The 20,047-nt window shown below is 60.8% G+C and overlaps 3 protein-coding genes across 10 annotated transcripts; 1 reads left to right on the top strand and 2 right to left on the bottom strand.

Annotated features, from left to right (window-relative positions):
- Window positions 1-2,807: 2,807 nt before the first annotated feature.
- On the bottom strand, window positions 2,808-9,187 carry TBC1D10C (TBC1 domain family member 10C). 6 transcript variants are annotated; one of them, XM_037053372.1, is made up of 11 exons: window positions 9,120-9,171; window positions 8,961-9,041; window positions 8,693-8,871; window positions 7,891-7,990; window positions 7,560-7,667; window positions 7,358-7,464; window positions 7,039-7,153; window positions 6,288-6,353; window positions 5,967-6,156; window positions 4,206-4,360; window positions 2,808-3,923 (listed from the first exon to the last, which is right to left on the bottom strand). In XM_037053372.1, the coding sequence occupies exons 3-11, from the start codon at window positions 8,842-8,844 to the stop codon at window positions 3,576-3,578; spliced, it is 1,341 nt and encodes a 446-aa protein (XP_036909267.1). In that variant the 5' UTR covers window positions 8,845-8,871; window positions 8,961-9,041; window positions 9,120-9,171; the 3' UTR covers window positions 2,808-3,575. The 6 variants fall into 6 exon arrangements, with proteins under 6 accessions (XP_036909267.1, XP_036909265.1, XP_036909264.1 ...); XM_037053370.1 differs by lacking the exon at window positions 8,961-9,041 and having other exon boundaries at window positions 8,693-8,960; window positions 9,120-9,187; XM_037053369.1 differs by having other exon boundaries at window positions 8,693-9,041; window positions 9,120-9,170.
- Window positions 9,188-10,475: 1,288 nt separating this feature from the next.
- Window positions 10,476-13,470, top strand: PPP1CA (protein phosphatase 1 catalytic subunit alpha). Its single transcript, XM_037053368.1, has 7 exons — window positions 10,476-10,616; window positions 11,136-11,267; window positions 11,412-11,642; window positions 12,171-12,275; window positions 12,714-12,937; window positions 13,019-13,153; window positions 13,226-13,470. The coding sequence occupies exons 1-7, from the start codon at window positions 10,562-10,564 to the stop codon at window positions 13,334-13,336; spliced, it is 993 nt and encodes a 330-aa protein (XP_036909263.1). The 5' UTR covers window positions 10,476-10,561; the 3' UTR covers window positions 13,337-13,470.
- Window positions 13,397-19,293, bottom strand: RAD9A (RAD9 checkpoint clamp component A). Of its 3 annotated transcripts, XM_037053365.1 has the most exons (11): window positions 19,101-19,292; window positions 18,945-19,015; window positions 18,344-18,472; window positions 17,813-17,927; window positions 17,625-17,724; window positions 16,011-16,120; window positions 15,804-15,913; window positions 15,654-15,718; window positions 15,424-15,561; window positions 14,453-14,648; window positions 13,397-14,372 (listed from the first exon to the last, which is right to left on the bottom strand). In XM_037053365.1, the coding sequence occupies exons 1-11, from the start codon at window positions 19,132-19,134 to the stop codon at window positions 14,277-14,279; spliced, it is 1,164 nt and encodes a 387-aa protein (XP_036909260.1). In that variant the 5' UTR covers window positions 19,135-19,292; the 3' UTR covers window positions 13,397-14,276. The 3 variants fall into 3 exon arrangements, with proteins under 3 accessions (XP_036909260.1, XP_036909262.1, XP_036909261.1); XM_037053367.1 differs by lacking the exon at window positions 15,424-15,561 and having other exon boundaries at window positions 19,101-19,293; XM_037053366.1 differs by lacking the exon at window positions 18,344-18,472.
- Window positions 19,294-20,047: the final 754 nt, after the last annotated feature.

Genomic DNA, 20,047 nt, shown 5'->3' with positions numbered 1-20,047 from the left:
GACAGGGGATCGAACTCACAGCCTAGGTGTATGCCCTGACCGGGAACGGAACCCACAACCCTTCAGCTACAGGATGACGCTCCAACCAACTGAGCCACATCGTTCTGGGTAGCAAGTGGTCCTTGACCTTGTCCCGGGCACTGTGGGGAGAGCCTCATGGGCCACATCTCACTCAACCCAGTGAAGTAGGAGTCATGATTTTCTGCCTTTTACAGATGAAGAAAGTAGAGCTCGGAGAGGTGGTGTTACTTGCCCAAGGAGGTCACACAGCTGGTGAGCGGCAGAGCTGAGCTCCTCCTCCTGCCACCGAGTGTGCGTAAGTGCCCAGAGAGCAGCGTGGTTCTGTGCCCGCTCCCAGACTGCCCGGGCTGGGCGCTGGCTGTGATGGGGTTTGCCTTGTGGGTACCGTGAGAAAATCAGGGTGGGGCAACCGCAGCTCAGGCCCAGGGCTCTGGGGTTTGGGGCAAGCAGGCTGGCAGGGCAGGGCAGTCCTGTTCTGTTCTGCTCTGTCCTTGCCAAGAGCTCCTGCAGGTCACCGGAGGTGGAGCTGAGTCAGGTGGGGTCGGGTGAGGAGACTCACCCCATGCCTGGGATGCTACCCAGTGGAGCTGGGCGCCCATCACAATAACGAGGGCACAGAGCACTCTCGGGGCTGGAGTGAGAGCAGGCATTATCCCATTACCTGTGGGAGGAAACTGAGGCTCAGAGTGAGAGGGCCTTTCCCAGGCAGAGACTTTGCAAAGAGTCCACGGCTGATTTCTAAGTGCCTGGGACAGTGTGGGGATTCGGGGAACCCCTGTGGTGGGTGGCCCTCCCTGCTCTCCTGTCTCCTCAGCTGACCTGGGCCAATGTACACAGCTGGCTGCCATTCGGGCTTCAGTCCCCCCAAGGCTGAGTGGTCGTCTGCTTGCCTTCTCTGAGCCCTTTCCCGCAAGCGTTGTAGAGAGCTGGCCTGCCAGGCCCACCGAGTGCTTGCACAGGTTGCTCGCTGCACAGAGGTGCCTGTCAGGGCTGCACACGCCCAAAGGAGCAGAGTCTTGTCTGCCCAGGCACTGCAGGGGCTCTTGCAGCCCTGCAGGCACAGAGCGAGCACACGAGTGCTCGCACGAGGAGGGAGCTGTGCAGACGGGTTGCTAAGGGCACCTGTCCAGAAAACCCTTCCTGGAGTAGGAAGGGCAGTGACTCCGCCCCACCTGGAGGGGCCCTGTTGGAGACTACCTGCCCCTACGGTCTGTATCCCAGGGGACCCACTGCCACCGTGGCCACCCTCCCAGCCTCCTGATGGGCGCCTGGGCCTGGCCGCAGCTGGGCCTGTCCTGGTCTCAGACTCTCCCAGAAGAAGAGCTGAGCCCACAGAGGGCCAGGAGTTTGGGGGGATTCCAGGGGCAAACCCCCCAACCCTGTCCACTACTGTGCCTGAGATCCCATTAGCAGCTGGCTCTGAGGCTGACACATGGTCCAGAAGGCACCGAGGCCTGCTCTCCAGCCAGCTCCGGCCCTCTCTGTGACTGAGCAGGGCACTCAGCCTGCCAGATTCTCCATGTCTGCCTCTGTCTAGTGAGACTGCCAGTCCCACCCGCAGAGAGAGGGCGCGGGGAGGTGGGGCGCGGGTCTGAGAGAAGGGGCTGCGGCCTGCAGCTTCCCCAGCGGGGTGGGCCCGGCTGCTGCTCCACACTGAGAGGGGCTGGGGCCCAGGCCGGGGCAGGCTGTGGGAGGGGGAGGAAGCAGGAGAGAGGGCACCCCCAGAAGGCCTGACTGAGGTGGGTGCCCGGTGGTAGGGGGAAGGTTCGTGGCTACCAGTGTCGGGGGAGGGGTAAACCTGGGGTCTGCTGTGGGCAGTGCAGCCTTGGCCAAGTTCCCACCCCTGGAGCCTCAGTACCACCAGGAAAACGCAGATCCGGGTTTGGGCCTCTGTGATGCCTCCTCCAGGCCCTGGACCCAGGGCCCCGCCAGGCACACAGTCAGCAGCATACACACCCAGGCATGGGGAGCCCATTCCCGGAGCCTGTGGCCCTGTCATTAGAACACTCTGATGGTTGGCAGGTGGCCGGTGGCACAGCCATTGGGACGGGCCGGCGGACTCCTCGACCAGTTAAGCTGGACTCTAGATGCTTTCTCTCCGGAGTCCTGACATGCCCACCCACCCTCCACCTTCCATCCTCCGGGAGGGCACCCAGAGCAGGCGGCAGGGCGGGCACGGGTGCCCAGAGAAGCAGGCGTGCGCCGGAACCGGGCCTGTTGTCCTGGCGATGGCTCGTATCCCAGGCACCCACGGGGGCAATTAGTGAGTGTGGGCGGGGGTTTCCATGGTGGCGGCCCCAAGGGGTTGCTGCAAGGCTTCAGGAGGGGACAAGGGCCGGCGGGACCTTTCTTCTTTGTCCTGGACACACTAGGCCTTTGTCCCCGCCTGGCTGGCCTGGCTCTCTGTGAAAACAGGACCTGAATCACGGGCGGGGTACGGACTTGGGTTGGAGCCACCCTCCCCCGGGGGCGGTTCCTGAACCAGACTCGGGAAGAGGCAGAATAGGGTAGAAGCTCCACTTCTGGGCCCAGCATCCACTTGGGGATCTCTCTTCCCACAGGTGCTATCTGCCCCTAAGAGGCTGGGCAAGACAGCTTACCACTGGGCCCTGTTGCTGGTAAACACCTTCCAGCAGCCAATGGGCAGCCTTGGTGTGTCTGGTAGACCCAGGGCTGGCCAAGGAGAGGCAGGGCTATGGGGGGAGGTGGGCTGCAGGCTGGGGGGGTGGGCAGCTGGTCTAGGGTTAGGGATGGAGGGAGGACATTTGATCCAACTCCTGCCAGGGTTCTGCTCAATCAGACTTTATTCCTGGGCCTCCCAGGAGTACCTTGGGGCCCCCTAGCCCAGCTGGCTGCCTAGACCCCCCTGGTGCTTCAGCATGCTGCTTCTGGACTCGCAGTGGGACAGCTCTTCGGGCTGATGGTGGGCTTGGGCCCCCTCACCCCTGTCTGTGACCTTCCTCCATCCTGGGCCTGGCATAGTTTGCGGTGAGGAACGAGTGAAGAAAACCAGATGAAGTTGGTAGAGCTAAGCTGACTCAAAATGGCGTCTGTATCGCCTGGCCGGCAGGATGGGTTCATGAGGACACTATTTACTTTAGCCTGAGGACTTAAACTTTTGAACTTTTCGTTTGCGAGTCAACGCCTGGAGATTTATAAATTCCTATGCACGGGATTTAGGAAAAAATGAAGAACTTGGGAAAGAATGTTCGCGTGCCCAGACTGTCTGACATCTGGAACACGGCCGTCTCCTGCCGACCCAGAGCCAGAAAACGCAGGGCGATTCCTCTCGAGGCTGTGCTTTTCACTCCAGAGCTCTCTGCCTTCTTCCCTCTTCGGGATACTCTGGGCACTGCCCAGTCGGGTTCCTGGTTTGCAAACCCTAAGCATTTTGAATAAATCGTCATCATATTGGTAGACAGCACCTCCTGGCTCATGGACACTTGGCGACAGAGAGGGTCGCTGAGCCACTAACCCCCAGCGATGAAGTGCGGTGCCCGTCTGTGAGGTGGCGGCGGCCGGTCTGGCAATTGGGGTCCTTGGTAGTGGGACCTTCAGAATCGGGTGTCCAAGAAGGAGGTGGAGCCTCGATGGGACCTGGGGGGGCCCTCAATAGGGGGGCCCTTGGACCGAGTCAGGAGCCCGTGGAAAGTCTTCCCTCGGGTCTGGGGCTTGCGCCGTGGTGGCCTGGGCTCTTCTGGGGGCTGTACCACAATGCGGGGCACCTCGGGCCTGGTGCTTCCCCGCGCCCCTGCCAGCTGCTGGGCCTCAAAGATGGCTTGGGCACCGGCCAGGCGGGCCTTCGGCCGTGGGGGCGGCCCGGACGTGGATGCTGGCAGCTGGGCTAGTTGGGTCTTGATCTCCCTCTGTAGGTCCTGCTCCGACAGGGCCACGCCATGCACCTGTGGGGAGTGGTGGGTGCTGAGTCTGCCTGGACTGCGGGGTGGCAGGAAGTCCTGAGGCCCCCACAGGGCAGGCCAAGCACAGCCCCAGGAAGTGGCTGAGGGCTGCGGGGCAACAGACAGCCTCCCTAAGGGAAGCCATAGCGAGCCGCCAAGGCCTGGGGCTTTCACATTCGCTGCTGCTCAGAGGACAGGAAACGAGCGCTGGCTCTCACTCTGACTTCCAGCTCTGGGACTCGGTTTCCCCAACCATGCAGCAGGGGAGGGTGGCAGGGCACCCACCTGGGACATGAAGACTTCCTCCTGCAGCTGGGCAGGGGGGATGGCTCGAAGGGCACCGAGTGTCTCCAGGAGCCCCGGGCAGGCCAGGCGCTGTTCTGCGGTGCCCAGCGCCAGGCGCACCAGCGTCAGCCCCGTGCGGAACAGCACCTTCACACCTGCGGGGGGTGGGGGGGGGCTCACTCAGTGGGGGTCAGCCCCGCCCTTCCTCCGCTCTGCACCTGGATGCACCCTCCCTGCCAGGGTCCTTCCACCCGCCCTCGACTCTGCAGCCACAGCCCTGCCAGCAGCAAGGACGGACAGTGGGGGTGCAGGTCGGGGCCACTGGTGAGCATGTCTCAGCGGCCAGCTGCAGACGCTCCCGGGCAGAGCAGCCTGCCAGGAGCCACGGGCGACTGACAGCGTCAGACTAAGCCTCCTTTCTCTGGGTCTCAGCTCCTTGTCCCTGTAAGAAAGGGCCGGGGCAAAGGGTGGCTGCCCATTAAGGCCCTTCTAGGTTGGATCTGTGACCTTCTGGTTTCGGAGAGTTCTGGCCAGAGCCTTGCATCCCTAAGCCAAGAGCAGAGTGCACACAGGCGCAACCTTGGGCCATCCTCAGAACCCCCCTCCAGGCAGCCTTAGGTCTGCTGAGCAGAGCAGCCAGGGGACCAGAGGGCTGGCAACAGCTGTTACTTGTAAAGGGATGACAGTGACTACTGATGTTGTCTTTCTGAAAGGGAGCCCAGAGCAGCACTTCTGTCTGAGGGGAAGGCAGGGATAGCTCAGCCACCCCAGCAGCGCCCGTCCCACACAGCCCTGGAGGCTGGAGGCTGGAGGCTGGAGGAGTGGTGACCCACGACCCACGGATGGCGACTTGGACACCCATGGCCAGAGCTCTAAGCCAGCCTGCTGCCAACTTGGCACACAGCAGGTGTTCAATAAATGGACTGATTGATTCCTACCACTTTTTTAGGTGGTATTGCTGGACAGCCACTAGGGGACAGAAGGCAGGTGGCTTACTGATGGAGGAACCAGCAGAGTCCAGCTCGGCTCTGCACTGACTCCCCCATGCTTGGCCTGGCCCAGGCACCCATCTCTCCATGCCTGCGCCCCCAAGTCATCTGTAGTCTGGACACTGCGGCAGGCTCCTGCCCGGGCTCCCAGCATGCACCTGCCCCTGCGCATCCCCCCTTCCACGGAGCATCTTTAAAAGCAGCAGCCCCTCCCTGCCATTCTCCTGACTCTCACTCACGTCCCTTGCTTTATTTTCTTCGTGGCACTGGTGATAATCTATAAATATCATGTAAACTTTGTTACAGTTGCCTTCCATCCCTGCCCCCCAGAATGTCGGTCTGTTCACTCAGGTGGCCCCAGTGTCCAGGGCAGCCCCTGGCACCAGTGGGCGAGCAGCAAGTAGGCACGGTGGGCTCCAGGAGGAGGGCCTCGGCCGCTGGCGGTGCCCCCACGGCGCCAGTGCCTGCGCGTCCTGCACTGCTCTGATCTCCCCAGCTCCTGCCCGGTTTACCTGGAGGGAGTCTCCCGCTTGCCTCCAGACAGAGGCTGCCATTCCTTACACCGGGGGTGCGTGGCCTAGGGGCTGGGCTGTTTCCCCAGAGCCGGCAGGGTGCCATCACCCTCAGCAACCCCCTGCACCCGACCCAGGGCCAGGATTGGCAGTGGCAGGCGGGGCGGGGCGGAGCTTGTGGGGCGGGGCTGGGCTTGCGGGACATTCCTTGAGCACACTGATTACCCAAGGCTCCCCACCCTCCTGAGGCCCCCACTCACCCTCACTGAGGAAGGCGTCCCAGACACGCAGCACTGTAGGGAAAGGCAGGGAGCGGGCGAAGAGGCACAGGAACCACTCGGGCAGGTAGAGCAGGGGTCCAACGCCCACCTGCTGCAGGTGTTTGTGCACACGAGGGAGCAGCCGCCGCAGCAGGGCCATGAACACCTCCGCGTCCAGCCGCACAGCCTCCTGCAGCCACGATCATCAGCACCCCCCCCCCCCGCCCCGGAAACCCAGGCTCTGCCCCGCTCTGGTCCCAGGCCCCCATCCGCCTGCCCAGCCCCTCCCGCCGTGCCCCCTGCCCTATCCCAGCCTCTCACCATGTGGGGCCCATAGTAGCCAGGCAAGTAAAGCTCGCAGATCTGCACCAGGCACCAGAAGGCCTCCTGACGGCAGAGCACAGGTCGTTGAGTGCCCACCACAAAGGGGACCGCAGGGTGGGCAAAGGGGTGGCTCTGGACACCATCTATAGTGACTTTGGAGCCTGGGGGCTCTTACCCAAAGCCACCCCGTGCTCTGACAGAGACCTGCCTGTGGGTTTAGGCGGTTGGAAGTCACAAGGTTCAGGGAATTGAATTTGAGGGTCACAGGGTTCAGCTCACTGGGCAGGGGTTGGCAGGATCCCAAAGTTTAAGTTTAAAGTTCAAGTTCTGGGTTCTTAGGGTCATTGGGTCAGGGATCATGATCACAGGGTTGAGAACCAGTAGTCATGAGGTCAAGTGATAACATCCAGACTCTGAGATCACTGGGCAAGGGGCAAAGGTCAAGGGTCCCAGATTCCTGGAGTCAAGGTTGCAGGGTTTGGAGGTGGCCAAGGCTGACAGCAATGAGGTCTGCCTGGGTCACTAGGACGGGAGCTGAGAATCAAGGGTCCCAAGTCCCCAAAGTCAGACTTCCTGGGGTTAGGCTGTCATGCGCCCAGGTCACAGAATTACTAAGTCCCAAGATCTCTAGGATTGGGCTCGAGGATCCCAGATACCTGAATTCAGAGTCCCTGGGGTTTGGGGTCCCAGGTCACAGGGGTTGGGGGTCAGGATCTTGGGTCCCTAGAGCAGGGTGGAGGGCACTCACCTCTGGGGGCAGGTGCATGAGCAGCACGGCAGCCACCGGGCCCTGGGCCTGGCAGTAGCCCTGTTCCGGCCGATACAGGGTGTAGGCCTTGAGAACCTGCAGGAGACCCTGCTGCCTGCGCCAAAAGACCCCATTGGGGAAGGGCCCTCGGCCACCCCTTCCCCACCCGCTGTCAGCCTCTGCCCAGGTCTCACCCCTCCCCACCCCGGCCTTGCTGTGTCCTCCAAAATGCAAAACATAAAGCCGGGGTGGGGAGGGGTGGCTGGACCAATAGTTGGGGTTGTGAGACGGGGGTCCCTGGGCATCATTGGCCTCATACCCGTGACCCTGGGGTGACACAAACATCTCATGCAGAGGGAACTGGCGGTGCAGGTCCCTGCCGATGGTCTCCATCCATTGTGGGTCCCCTGGGGCCTCAGCCAGCTCCTGTGGGTGTGTAGGAAGCTGGGGGTGAGGGCTCAGAGTGGCGAGGGGCCGTAGGCAGGGGAGGTGGGGTGCCCCCCCCCCGCCAACACTTTTACCTGATAAGTACTCGGGCTGTTCTTCTGACACACGTGGGCCCCACACAGCAGGGGCCAGCACCGAGCACGCAGGGCGGAAGGGATACCCTTCCGACACTGCATCTTCACCTGTAGGCGAGGCCAAGGTCCCGTTAGGCCGACCGGGCCAGCCTCCCCTGCTCCTCTCAGCAGGCACCAAGCCCAACTTTTCATCGGGCAAGGGCCACTTTGGGTGGTAGGGAGAAAAGGCAGGAGGTGCTGGGACCCAGGCCTAGGGGATGTGGCCTGGGCCTGGACTGAGGCAAAGGAGGATGAGCCACAGAGGCCTGGGTGAAGTCTCAGCCCCGCTCACCTTCTTGTACCGCCGAGACATGGTCTTCTCCCAGTGCGAAGTCATCTCCACCCACTTCATCTCCCTCTGGCGGATGAGGTCCACGGGAGGGCAGCCGGGCCTGGGAGCACATGGCACCGCATCCAGTGCAGGGCAGCCGTTACCTAGAGCCCACGTCTGCCACTCTCTCACAACCCGGGTGGCCACTGGGGGGGTGACCTGTCACCCAGGAGTTGCCAGTGGTTGCCATGGGGACAGGAAAGGATGTGGCTCTGATGTGGGCAGAAGCAGGAAAGACTGAAAGGGGTGTGTAGGTGTGAGTTGGGGGAGGGACTGGCTGTCAGTCCCCCGGGACTTGAACGCAAACAGCTCCTAGAGGAAGGTGAGTGGACAGAGCCCTGTGCTAGAAGCCGGAGTCCTGAGTTTGAGTCTAGTTCTGTCACTGAGCTGCTGCGTGACCTCAGGCAAGTTCCTTTGTGTCTCTGGACTTGTTATACTGCCTGTATATTGGGAAAGGGGGTGGGGTGGGGGAAAAGAATGTGTGTTCTATGATTTATATTTGGGGTTCTTGGGCCAGAGATGAAAAGGGGAAGGATTTTTTGCTCCAAGGGTAGGCACAAACAAACCCTTGAAGGTCAGGGGTAAAAGAAACACATTCGGATGCCTTACCCCAACCCTGCCATCCTCGGGGTTCCACCTGGAGCCTGAGGAGGGGTAATACTGGCTGAGTCTCCAGACCCTCCCAGGACCCTTGAGGTTGGGCCTAACTGTAGAATTCAGCCCTCAGCCCCCATGGTAAATCCCGGCACCCTTCCCCACTTACCCCGGCTCTGCTGAGCTGCCCCCAATGAAGCCATAGCGGTCAGCCTGGCGGTATGGGCCTGGTCCACTCAGCTCTGAGTCAGACCCCAGAGAGCTGGAGTCATCTTGCAGCTCACAAGGCTGTACCAGGTCCTCACCCAGGGCCTGGGCCATGGTGCCCCAGATCCCCGATGCAACAGGCTACAAGATGTGGGGAAAGCCAGTGTGAGAGGCAGCTCCGGGCCAGCCTGTGGCCCAGGCTCCCATACGCCAGTCCCCAGCCCCAGAACCTGGACGCAGGGTCAGAGGGAGGAGGTTTCAGGATATTTCACCAAGACCCTTCTGTGCCGTCGTCTGGAAGGGGTTAGGCCCTGAAGTGGCAAAAAGGCCAAGTTCTGCACAGAGACTCAGCCCCAGGCCCGGCCCCTGTCCCCGTTAGCCCAGCTTACCTTCCTGCTGCACCTCACCTCCTCTCACTTCCTCCCCAGCCACAGCTTCAACCACCCACTAGGGGCCCCTCCCCAGTGTGCATGGGGGGGTCACCCCTTCCTCTCAGAGGCTCTTCCGGCCTACCCCGGTGCCCCTGGGCCACGGGCTCCTCCCACCCACCCCGAGACTGGGAGGCTTGTGTTCTTGCACTGGGTGTGATGGGGGTAGGTCCTGCCAGAGGTAGAGGGGACAGGCTTCCTCCAGTTTTGAGGATACTGGCATGTAAAACACTCACTTCAAGGAAGATATATTCATTTTGCAAAGATTTTATCTTTAGAGAGAGAGGAAGGGAGGGAGAAAAAGAGAGAGAGAACCATCAATGTTCAAGAGATACATCAGTTGGTTGCCTTTTGCATGCCTCCAACTGGGGATGTGGCCCACAACCCAGGCATGTGCCCTGACTGGGAATTGAATCAGTGACCTTTTGGTTCACAGACCAGCACTCAACCCACTGAGCCACACCAGCCGGGGTGGAATTGTGGTTATTTAATGTTTGCTCTTTACAAGCTAATACTTTTAACATAAACAAAATGCAGCATTTTTATGCAACTCAAAAGGCAATGGTGGGGTTATAAACATTAACTAAGATTGCCCTGGCTGGCGTGGCTCAGTGGATTGAGTGCCTGTGAACCACACGATCGAGGTTCGATTCCCAGTCAGTGCACATGCCTGGGTTGCAGGCCAGTTCCCGGCGGGGGACCCATGAGAGGCAACCATGCATTGATGTTTCTCTCCCTCTCTCCTTCCCTTCCCCTCTAAAGATAAGTAAATAAAATCTTTAAGAAAAAAAAGAAGCACAAAACATTAACTAAGATTGCACCACAGCCTGAGCCAAAGCAGCCTGAGCCAAAGTGGTCCCCGAGTTCTGCGGTCTGGGTCTGGCCTGCGCCCAGAGGGGCCACAGAGATTCAGGAGGTAGAGGTCCTCAGTGAACGTGAGACCAGCCCCTTGCTAGCTCTAGGTCTCCTTTTCTGCACTTGAAGGACTGAACCCAGTGTGCTATTATCAAGGTGCTCACACCGGGTGGGAGCGGCTGCTTAGCCTCTGAAAGAGAAAAACAACTTCCTCAGTACTTCCGGTCCCCTATCTTCCGAAAGGGGATGGGTAATCCCACAGAGGCTGAACCAGACTCTATTCGCTCCCACAAGGTCCCGCCCACAAGCCAGGCCCCGCCCCAGGCATACACCGCCCCGCCCCGTGGCCGAGGCCCCGCCTCCCGGGGCGCCACGGCCGCTGCGCCCGGGGTCCGGCGGAGGCGCTATGGAGCTGGGGCAGCGGGCCGGGAGCGAACGGGGCGGGGCGGACCGGGGAGGGCGGAAGGAGCTCCAGGCCGGAAGGAGGCGGCGGAGGGCGGGAGGCAAGAGCGGGTCCGGAGCTGCTGGGCCGGAGCGGCAGAGCCGCCATGTCCGACAGCGAGAAACTCAACCTGGACTCTATCATCGGGCGCCTGCTGGAAGGTTGGCTGGGGGCAGGGAAGGTCGGCGCCCGCCGCGCCCTGACCCCCGGCCCGGCCCGGAAGTGGCGCGCGGGCGCGCCTGCCCCTCCCAGGGCCAGCTTGGACGGGGCGGGGACGGGCCTGCGAGGTCCCATGGCCGCAGCTGTCCCCCACTCGCGACCGGCCTGGGAGTCTGGGGCTGCTAGGGCACGGGGAGCAGCCCCCCTTTCCTGGGCTGGGATCGCACGGGGTTTGGAGCGAGGAAGCAACCTGAGAAACCTAGCTACCCCCCACACCCCGCGGAAGGGTCCTGCGCTGTGGGGTTCGGGGTGGCAGCTCCTGCCTCAGAAGTCCCTTAGAGCGTCTTGAGGATAGTTGGGAAGGTTGCCTCCTGTCCTGGGAGGCTCAGCAGCACCATCTGCCCCGGGCAAGGAGGGGCCCACGAGGCCCTGGCACCTCCAGAAGTGCCTATGGGGCACCTGTGTCGCCCACCCTCCTCCTGCTGGAGGGACCAGGGTCCTGACGCCCATTCTGCCTCCAGTGCAGGGCTCGCGGCCTGGAAAGAATGTACAGCTGACAGAGAACGAGATCCGTGGTCTGTGCCTCAAATCCCGGGAGATTTTCCTGAGCCAGCCCATTCTGCTGGAGCTGGAGGCGCCCCTCAAGATCTGCGGTGAGACCCCTGCCCGGACCCCTTTGCTTCCCAAAGGTGGCACTGGCCTCCTAAATCTTTGGATCCTTACCTTGAGCCCAACCCTGGCCCTGGGTTCAAGTCTAGCCCCTGCACCCAGTGCTGACCTGGCTCCCTGGGTCACAGGTGATATCCATGGCCAGTACTACGACCTTCTGCGGCTGTTTGAATACGGGGGCTTCCCTCCAGAGAGCAACTACCTCTTCCTGGGGGACTATGTAGACCGGGGCAAGCAGTCACTGGAGACCATCTGCCTGCTCCTGGCCTATAAGATCAAGTACCCGGAGAACTTCTTCCTGCTCCGTGGGAACCACGAGTGTGCCAGCATCAACCGCATCTACGGCTTCTATGATGAGTGTGAGTGGCTTTGTGCCCGGGGCTGCCCCAGGCCTGAAGAGCTCTGCCTGCTATTTAATGGGACTCTTGCGTTGGCAGGTGGTAGGGGAGTATCTGTGTGTGACGGGTACCTGCTAGACTGAACAGTGTGAAGGCAGGGTCCTGCCTCCCTGTCATGGGCTCTGGCACCCCACAGGGGTGTATGGTGAAGGGCTGTTCACATTCTAGTGCAGGGCCTGTCTGGTGACACTCCCTCTAGCGAATCTGTTACCTAAACACTTAGGATGCCCCGCTGGACGGACTCTGTGGCCAGAAGCTCGGATATACCGGACCGGGTCTCAGCCTGGTCCTATTCATAGGGCAGGGTGGGTGTCAGCCCTGACATCGTTCCAGATCGGAACTCTGGGCTTCCGTGGGTACAGCTGCTGCAGAATTCCTCCTGAAGTACTGAAAGGCAGTGGGGTGGGGTTGGGGGGTTCGCTCCTTGCCTTCCACACTCTTGGGAGGCCCCAGAGGGCTCGTCACGAGCTGTCTCCTTCCTCTGCGCAGGCAAGAGACGCTACAACATTAAATTGTGGAAAACCTTCACTGACTGCTTCAACTGCCTGCCCATTGCCGCCATCGTGGACGAGAAGATCTTCTGCTGCCACGGAGGTGAGGGTGGCGCTGGGCACCTGCTTAGGGAATTCACAGGAAGAGAAGCTGGGCAACTTCCCTGAGGCCTAAGGAAGAAGCTGTGGGCTGGAGGCCTGTTCTCAGTCACCTGTAACAGCCCTCCCTGCCTGGGGTCTGGGCTTGGATGTCACTTACTGCAGGATGTGTCCCTGCTCCCCAGTGTTAGGTTGCACCCTCTGCTGCTGTGGTCTCAACACTGTGTGTGGAATATGCTTCTCTTTCTCCAGGGAGCTCTGTGCTCCTGGGGGCAAGGACTGGGAGAGGCAGAAGGTGCAGAGTTCTGCCTGTGTGGGCTCTCAGAAGGCCAGGAGAGAGCCCCGGGGGGGGGGGGGGGGAANTGGTCAGGGCTTTCTGGAGGGGAGGGGTCCCCTTTTTGAGGCTTGTATGGGGAAGTCATGTACCATTTGTGTCCCCCAGGCCTGTCCCCAGACCTGCAGTCCATGGAGCAGATCCGCCGCATCATGCGGCCCACAGATGTGCCCGACCAGGGGCTGTTGTGTGACCTGCTGTGGTCTGACCCTGACAAGGATGTGCAGGGCTGGGGCGAGAATGACCGTGGCGTCTCCTTTACCTTCGGGGCTGAGGTGGTGGCCAAGTTCCTGCACAAGCACGACTTGGACCTGATCTGCCGGGCCCACCAGGTGGGCTGGGGCTCTGGCCCAGGTGGGAGTGGGGCCTGGGCAGCTAGCACCTGTTTAATGAACTGCCCTGCCCTCATCCAGGTGGTAGAAGATGGCTATGAGTTCTTTGCCAAGCGACAGCTGGTGACACTCTTCTCGGCTCCTAACTACTGTGGCGAATTTGACAACGCAGGCGCCATGATGAGTGTGGACGAGACGCTCATGTGCTCTTTCCAGGTGGGGATGGGGAAAGGGTGGCTTGGCCCCATGGCTTGGCCCCATGAGCCTGACCAGTGCTTTCTCTCTTAGATTCTCAAGCCCGCCGACAAGAACAAGGGGAAATATGGGCAGTTCAGTGGCCTGAACCCTGGCGGCCGGCCCATCACCCCACCCCGTAACTCCGCCAAAGCCAAGAAATAGCGTCTGCGAGTCTGCCCTCTGCCCCGGATGGTGGCTTGTACAGAAACCACACAGTCATGGGAGTCACGCTTGGCCTCCTGGCCCTGCTCATCACAGGGAACGTGGAGCCTTGGTGTATTTTGCTTTTTAAGAAAAAAAAAATCAATAGCAGCGTCCAGCCCCCCAGGGCTCCCTCTGCCTGCGCCTTGGTGGCTACAAGCAGGATCCTGGGGCTGAGGCTGCAGCTCAGGGCAAAGCAGGGCCAGGTTGTGGGTCCCCAGCCTTGCTTGGCCTCAGGGCTGGCAGCTGCATCCTGGGTAACCCATCTGGTCTCTTTAATAAAGGTCAAAGCTGGATTCTTGCCCTGGCCTATCTCCCTTGTCCCAAACACTGGGCCTGGTACCCTTCTGCCCAGAGCCACTTGGGAGGGCAGGCTTGCTGGACATGGGGCCACAGCCAGGGCAGCCCCCAACCACCGTAAGTCCCACAGGGCCTCCTAGAATTCCCAGCCAGGGCCAAAGAATATTGAAAAAAAGCAAGAACAGTCTGCTGGCCATAGCAGATCCCAGAGGTAAGCCCAGGATTTGGTGGAGGGACAGGTCATGATTGGCAAAAAAGATGGACTGGTACAGGCCAGCAGCCTCGCTGTGATTCCTTTTCTTAGGGAAGACAGGTGTGTCCAGCCTTGGCCACAAGGTTGGAAGGCAGGCCCCCCTTCGGTGCCAAGCCTGGAAACAGACACGGTTGGTTGGGGGTTGGGGGGACATGGCAGGGCCCAGGCCAGTTTCCAATAGCCACTTAGGGCACAGGGACATAGCAGGACCAGCCAGCTCAGCTGCAGCCCAGCCCACCTTTTCCACCCACCAGGGCAGAGGCCCAACTCTGCCCCTGGCTGGCCCTGAGAAGCGGGTGGCTGTGGCTTCACACAGTCCACAGGCCCTGGACACGTGATATTCTCGGTTCAGCCTTCGCCCTCGCTGTCTTCGGCCAGCACGGGGCTGGGGTGCAGAGGGGAGTGTTCAGGGCCGAGGATGGAGCCAAAGAACAGTGAGCGGAACTGGAAGAAAAGGACGCTGAGTGAGTTGTGGAGACTTCCCTCCGGGCCTCCCACCCCCCATCTCAACCCCAGGTCCCTACCTTCTTGGGTGGGGGGGTCCCAGGCACTGTACTGAGCTCAGCTTCATCTTCCTCCTCAGAGTGGCAGGGGGGCTGGAGGCCAGATGAGAGGGACATGGAGGGGAGTGTCCGGGAGCTCTCACTGCCCAGGGTGGTTTCCATGGCGATCATGTAAGAGTCAATGTCGTCACTGGCAAAGTCATCCAGGTGTGGGGTGCTGCAGGTAGAGATGAGGTCAGTGAAGAACAGGGAAAAGGAGGCAGAGGGCAGAGCCCATCTTGGAGGGCCAGGGCAGGGGTGGTTGCTGTGGGGGCCTTGTGACCACTGGTGATGTCTTAGTTTTATTACTTCCTGATCCAGTTGGAGGAGAGAGGATACAGGGATTAAGTGGCAGCGTCCTGGAGGGGGTGGGCCTGGCATTTGGTCAGAGTGTAGATAGGGGCCTAAGGAAGGCATCCTGAGCTCATTCAGCTGAGCTCAGCTGGGGGAGGGGGTGCAGCAAGTCTCCTGAGCTGGGCCACTTGGAGCCCAAGCTCCTACCTTCCCCAGGGAACTGGAGCTGGAGAGCACTAGGGCCCAGGGACCTGCTGGGCGAGAGGCCAGACCCAACTTCCTCTGCTTAACTATACTGGGCCCATCCTCCCCAACCCACCTGCCCTTCCAGCCACCTGCTTCCCACCCCAAGCAGCCCCTTGCCTCCAGCAGCCCCCTTTGCCTCCTTGCCTGGGAGGCCGTGGCTCAGAGGGGAGGCCTCAGCCAGAGAAGGAAGCTAGCCTGACCTTGGGCATACGTCCCTGGGTGGGAGGGATCTCTGAGCACAGCTGACCGGGAAGGCTGAGCCTGTGAGGCTGGGAGCTGTGAGCACTGCAGGGGCTGGGGCCTTAGGGGAAGTGTCTGTGTGTGCTGAGGGGGAGGCACTGGAGCTGGGAGCAGCAGGCACAGGCCAGGGTGCACAGAGAAGAGGACAGGAGTGGCCCCAGGGGAACCCTCACCTGTGAGCCTGGAGCTGAGGCGCTGGCTGGTGGACCTCTAGGGAGAGTAGGTCCTGGGAGTTTGGGGGTGGATCCAAGAGCGTGGCCAGGACAAAGTGGCCATCCAGCAGAGAGTCACTGATGGCAAAGATGGCTGGCCTGGGCAGGTGATGGGTCCCAGACAAGGTAAGGGCCCTGTGGCTCCTGGCACCCCAGAGCCCTCCCCTCCCTGTCCTGAGGCTGCAAATTACCTGCCCGGGGCATCGAAGTGAATGCTAAGAGACAAGTTTGCTGACTCCGCAAAGCTCAGGAGCCCCTGGGAGGGGAAAGGCAGAGCAGTTGAGGCCCTGGGCTGGGCAGGGCAGGGAGGGCAGGGAGGGAAGGATGTCGGGGAGGCTCACTCGGAACTCTTTGAGGCAGAAGGTGATGGCCACCCCTTCTTGGGCCTGCAGCTGCTGGAAATCCTCCTCCCCAATGCTCATCTCTGTCACCATGGCTTTGACAGTGCTGTCTGTGGGGGCAAGAACAGGAAGAACCTGGCCCTGTGGATTCCAGCCCCTCTCACCCCAGCCCTGTCGCCCATCCCAGGCCACGTCCTGCTCCCTTACCTGCCTCCTCATCCTGGTAGCTGCGCAGGATGACCCTGCGGCCACGGCCAATGCCCAGCGTCACTTCAGCCAGTGCAAGGGGGAAGGGCAGAACAGCCTCCCCCAGAACCCTGTGAAAAGAGCACAGCATTATACCCAGGGCTTGGCCCTGCCCAGTGGCTTTGCTCTTAGAGGACCCAAGGCAGAGCAGCAACGCCAGCATTGTAGGGGAAAGGCCACAGGCCAGGCCTACCATGCCCCAGAAAGGAGAACATGTCCCATCAGAAACTCAAAGGCTGTTGTGGGAGTGAAGTCCACCGCCAAGGACAGGCAGGTGAGCCCAGAGAAGGCAGCAGGAAGGATGGCTATGCCAGGCAGGCAGCACCTGCCCACCCAGGGATGGGAAACCACATCCATGCCGTCCTTATAAACTTGACCTTCAGAAAGAGCTTTTACATTCTTGTTTTTTAGGCATACATGGGTGACAGTTACAAATGACATAACAATCTAGAATTAGCCTCAAGATAGTTGACACAGAAGCTGGCATTTGCTTTTACTTTTTTTTAAAGATTTTATTTACTTTCAGAGAGTGAAAGGAAAAAAACATCAATGTGAGGTTGCCTCTTATGCTTCCCTCTGTTGGGGACCTGGCGCACAACCCAGGCATGTGCCCTGACTGGGAATTGAACCAGCGACCCTTTGGTTCCCAGACTGGCACTCAATCCACTGAGCTACATTAGCCAGAGCTGGCATCTGCTTTTATAAGTACTTAACACTATCCACGGGAAAAAGAGGAATGCTCATTAAAAGAGAAATAGCTTCAAAATCCAAACCAGAGGTGACAGCCTTTCCCCTTTACTCAAAGGAGCCCTAAGCAGCACTATCAAGAGAACTTAGAAAATCAGTCTGGAGATACCCAAAGGGAACTTCAAGTCACCGTAACTCATGGCTACCCAAAGAAATGAACAAGACCTTGAGCTACTTGAATGCCAAGAGCATCCAGCACAGGAAGGGATGGGAAGGGTGGGAAGGGAGCCATTCCTCTGCACTGGTCTTTGCCAGGGACCTGTGCCTGGACTGGAGTCCCGTCTCCCAGGCCGGGCACAGCCCCAGCTGGTTGGATTGCCCAGAATGGTTCCAGCCCCAGAGCTGCCTGTTTTGCCCGCCACGACCCAGCCTCCTGCCTTGTTCTGAGGGCTCCTCAAGGCTAGAGACAGGGTAGGTAGGAAGACAGGCACCTTGGAATGAGGAACATGCCCAGAAGGACAACCAGGCCAAAGAGGATTTGAGCCCCTGAGCCACAAAGCTTAAAGACAGACCTTCATAGCTGCTCAGGACAAAGACCTGCTCTCTAGAAGTTGGGATGGATCTGACTGGCCAGAACGCCAAGCCAGACACTTGGCGTGGAGCATACAGGCTCCTGAAGACAGTGAGGAGCCTATAGCAAGGGAGCCCCCTGCCCTTCCTCCAGTCAGCCTCTTACTGTGAAGAGCCAGGCAAGGGCTGGTGAACGCTGAGGCTCATGCAAACCCTGTAGGGGAAATGGTAGAGGTGCCTTCTTAAGCTCACCCTTGAGGCCCCAAAGAAGGAAGACAGAGACCTGGGGCTCAGCTTTCGGACAGGGGGTGTACTTACTTTGCTGGGGCCCGGAGCACATGGGGGCACGAGGCTGGATCGAAGACAGCCTGCAGGGACTCACAGTCCTGGAAGGACAGGTTGTGAGTCTTCCTCACCCCTGGACAGGCAGACAGGGTCTCAGAGGGCCTCACCAACCTTCACCCTCGCACCCCAGGGCCCCCTTGGCTGGCCTGCTGCCCACTCACCGTATTTGCAATGCAGCTGGACCACCAGGTGGCTGCTCCTCTCATTTATGGAGATGCAGCATTTCTCCACGGTCTTCTCCAGCATCACCAGTGAGCGGAAGACGGACAGGAACGACTAAGTAGGGGAAACACATCAGACCAGCACTGCCCCTCCACCGACCAGCTCTCATGTCCCCTGTGGGACCGGCCCCATCAGGGGCTCAGCATTGCATCAGGAAGAGAATTCCCTCAACATGTCAGACATTTACACACTCCCAGGTCTTTGTTCATGCTGCTCTGTCTGGAACGCCTTAGAAGACCAATCTGAATGCCACCACTCTCTCCAGGTCCGTGGTAGAACCCATCGCCCTCTCCATACCTGCCATTCCCTGCTGGGGACGCCTTCACCACGCCCCTTAGCCCACGGAGCACCAGACCGCCCCTGCACACACCCCTCTCCCCAGTTAGCATCTACGGGATGCCGCGGAGCAGGCACACTGCTGGTGGGGCCCTGGGCACGCTGCAGTGTGGCGGCTGAGGGCAGGGCCTCACCTTCATCAGGATCTTACAGCGAGGTGGGTCCTGACCAGGGGTGGCTGCCTGGTACAGCTGGAAGAACAGCGGGGAAAAGAGGAAGCAGGCATAGGCGGAGCGGGAGGAGTTCACCGTCCGGAGAGAGAGCTGGGCCAGGGAAAAGCAGGGAGAGGGAGGCAGTCAGGGCAGCGACAGGCCCAGCCCTCTGGTCTGCTCTTGCTCACACACTCGCCCTATAGTCCTGCCTCTCCACCATCGCCCTTGAAATCCTCCGTCCCCTTCCAGGCTTCGGACACCTTCTCCATGAAGCCCTCCCCGAGTTAAGGGAGGGTTCAGCTTCTCCCACCGCCAAGGGCCTTACACGGCTGTCAGGACACTGCCTTGTCCCCTCGTCGTCCCCACTCGCCACCCGGCCCTTCAGGGAGGGCAACTGCTCTCAAGTGACACACAGGCCCGGGAAGATGACAGGGCCCAAGTCGATGCCCAGCACCGATGGTTGGAGACTGAAACCCGGCTGACAAATGGGTCCACGGACTTCCTGCCGGGTGCAGGGGAGACTCAGGCCCAGCTTAGGGCTTTCTGTTGGAATCCCACCCACCCCCACACCCTAGACCCTCACCCCGGCTTCCAGGGGCTCCAGGTAGAGCTCGTCACCGATACGGGATAGAGAGTGGACGGCCTTGCCGAGCACTGCGAGGGCGGAGAAGAACCCGGGGTTAGGCTGGCGCCTCGGGCGGTCCCACGTGCCCCCGCCCCCCGGCCAGCTCCAACTCACCCTTCACGTTGCCGCCCGCCACCAAACACTTCATGCCGCCCCCAGCCCCGAGGCCGGGCCTGGCCGGCGTACGGTCTGAGGCTGGCGGCTGGCCGGCGGCGGGTCCCAAACGGGCCTCGTTGTGACTTCCCAGCGGACCTCCCCGACCGTGGACCTCCCGGGTTCTCTTCGCGCGCACCGCCCCTGAGAGCCCCGCCCCAGCCTCCTCATTGGTCCACACAGCAGGGCGTCCGTCACGTGAGGAAGAGGGCCTTCGGCTCCGCGGTCACGTGACGGAGGCCGGAGTAAGGCTGGGCTGGTCATGTGAGCTGGGAGCACCTGGCGCGGACCTAGTTCGCTTTCTCTGGCCTGCGCGGCCCGCCCGAGCCCTTCCGCGCCCCTCCGCAGCGGGCCCTAGGGCGGCGGCGCACGCGAGCGCTAGGAGCACGGAGGCCGCGGCCCCGGGGTGCTGCATGCAGAGCAGCCCGCTTGAGCCGCCTGTGTAGTAGGGATTTTCTGGGTGCCTGTCGGGGGTACGAGGTCGGACGGAGACCGTCCGCACCCAGCCCGGGCCGGGGACTCGGGATGCACGCAGCAACCACCAGCACTAAAAAGAGACGAAAACCATTGCGGCCGGATCCAGTCGAGGGAGGTGGCTGCTCATTCTGGCTTCGAGGACCCTTCATTTATCGTTGAAGGGTGGAAGATTCTAGGGCAGGGAGGGGTGGATGGATGTGCGTCTCAGGGGAAGGCGAGAAGAAAGGCTCAGTGAAGCGCGCGGCTTTATTCCGTAGGGAGCGAAGTCGGTCTGAGCCTCGCAGAGGCGTGAGGCTGCCAGCTGCAAAGGGCACGTGTGAGAAGCGCGGGAAGCGTTTTACGAGGGTAGAATCGGACTTGTGTGGCCATTTAAAAAAAGACCCGCACTGTGCAGAAGAAACGTCTTCACCAGCCACGAATACCGGCCCTGG

This window comes from Sturnira hondurensis, unplaced genomic scaffold, assembly GCF_014824575.4.
Source record: "Sturnira hondurensis isolate 20B ecotype Veracruz unplaced genomic scaffold, ASM1482457v3 Scaffold0007797, whole genome shotgun sequence".
NCBI lineage: Eukaryota > Metazoa > Chordata > Mammalia > Chiroptera > Phyllostomidae > Sturnira > Sturnira hondurensis.
The sequence above is the reverse complement of the archived record's forward strand: the minus strand, read 5'-3'. Positions and strand labels throughout refer to the sequence as shown.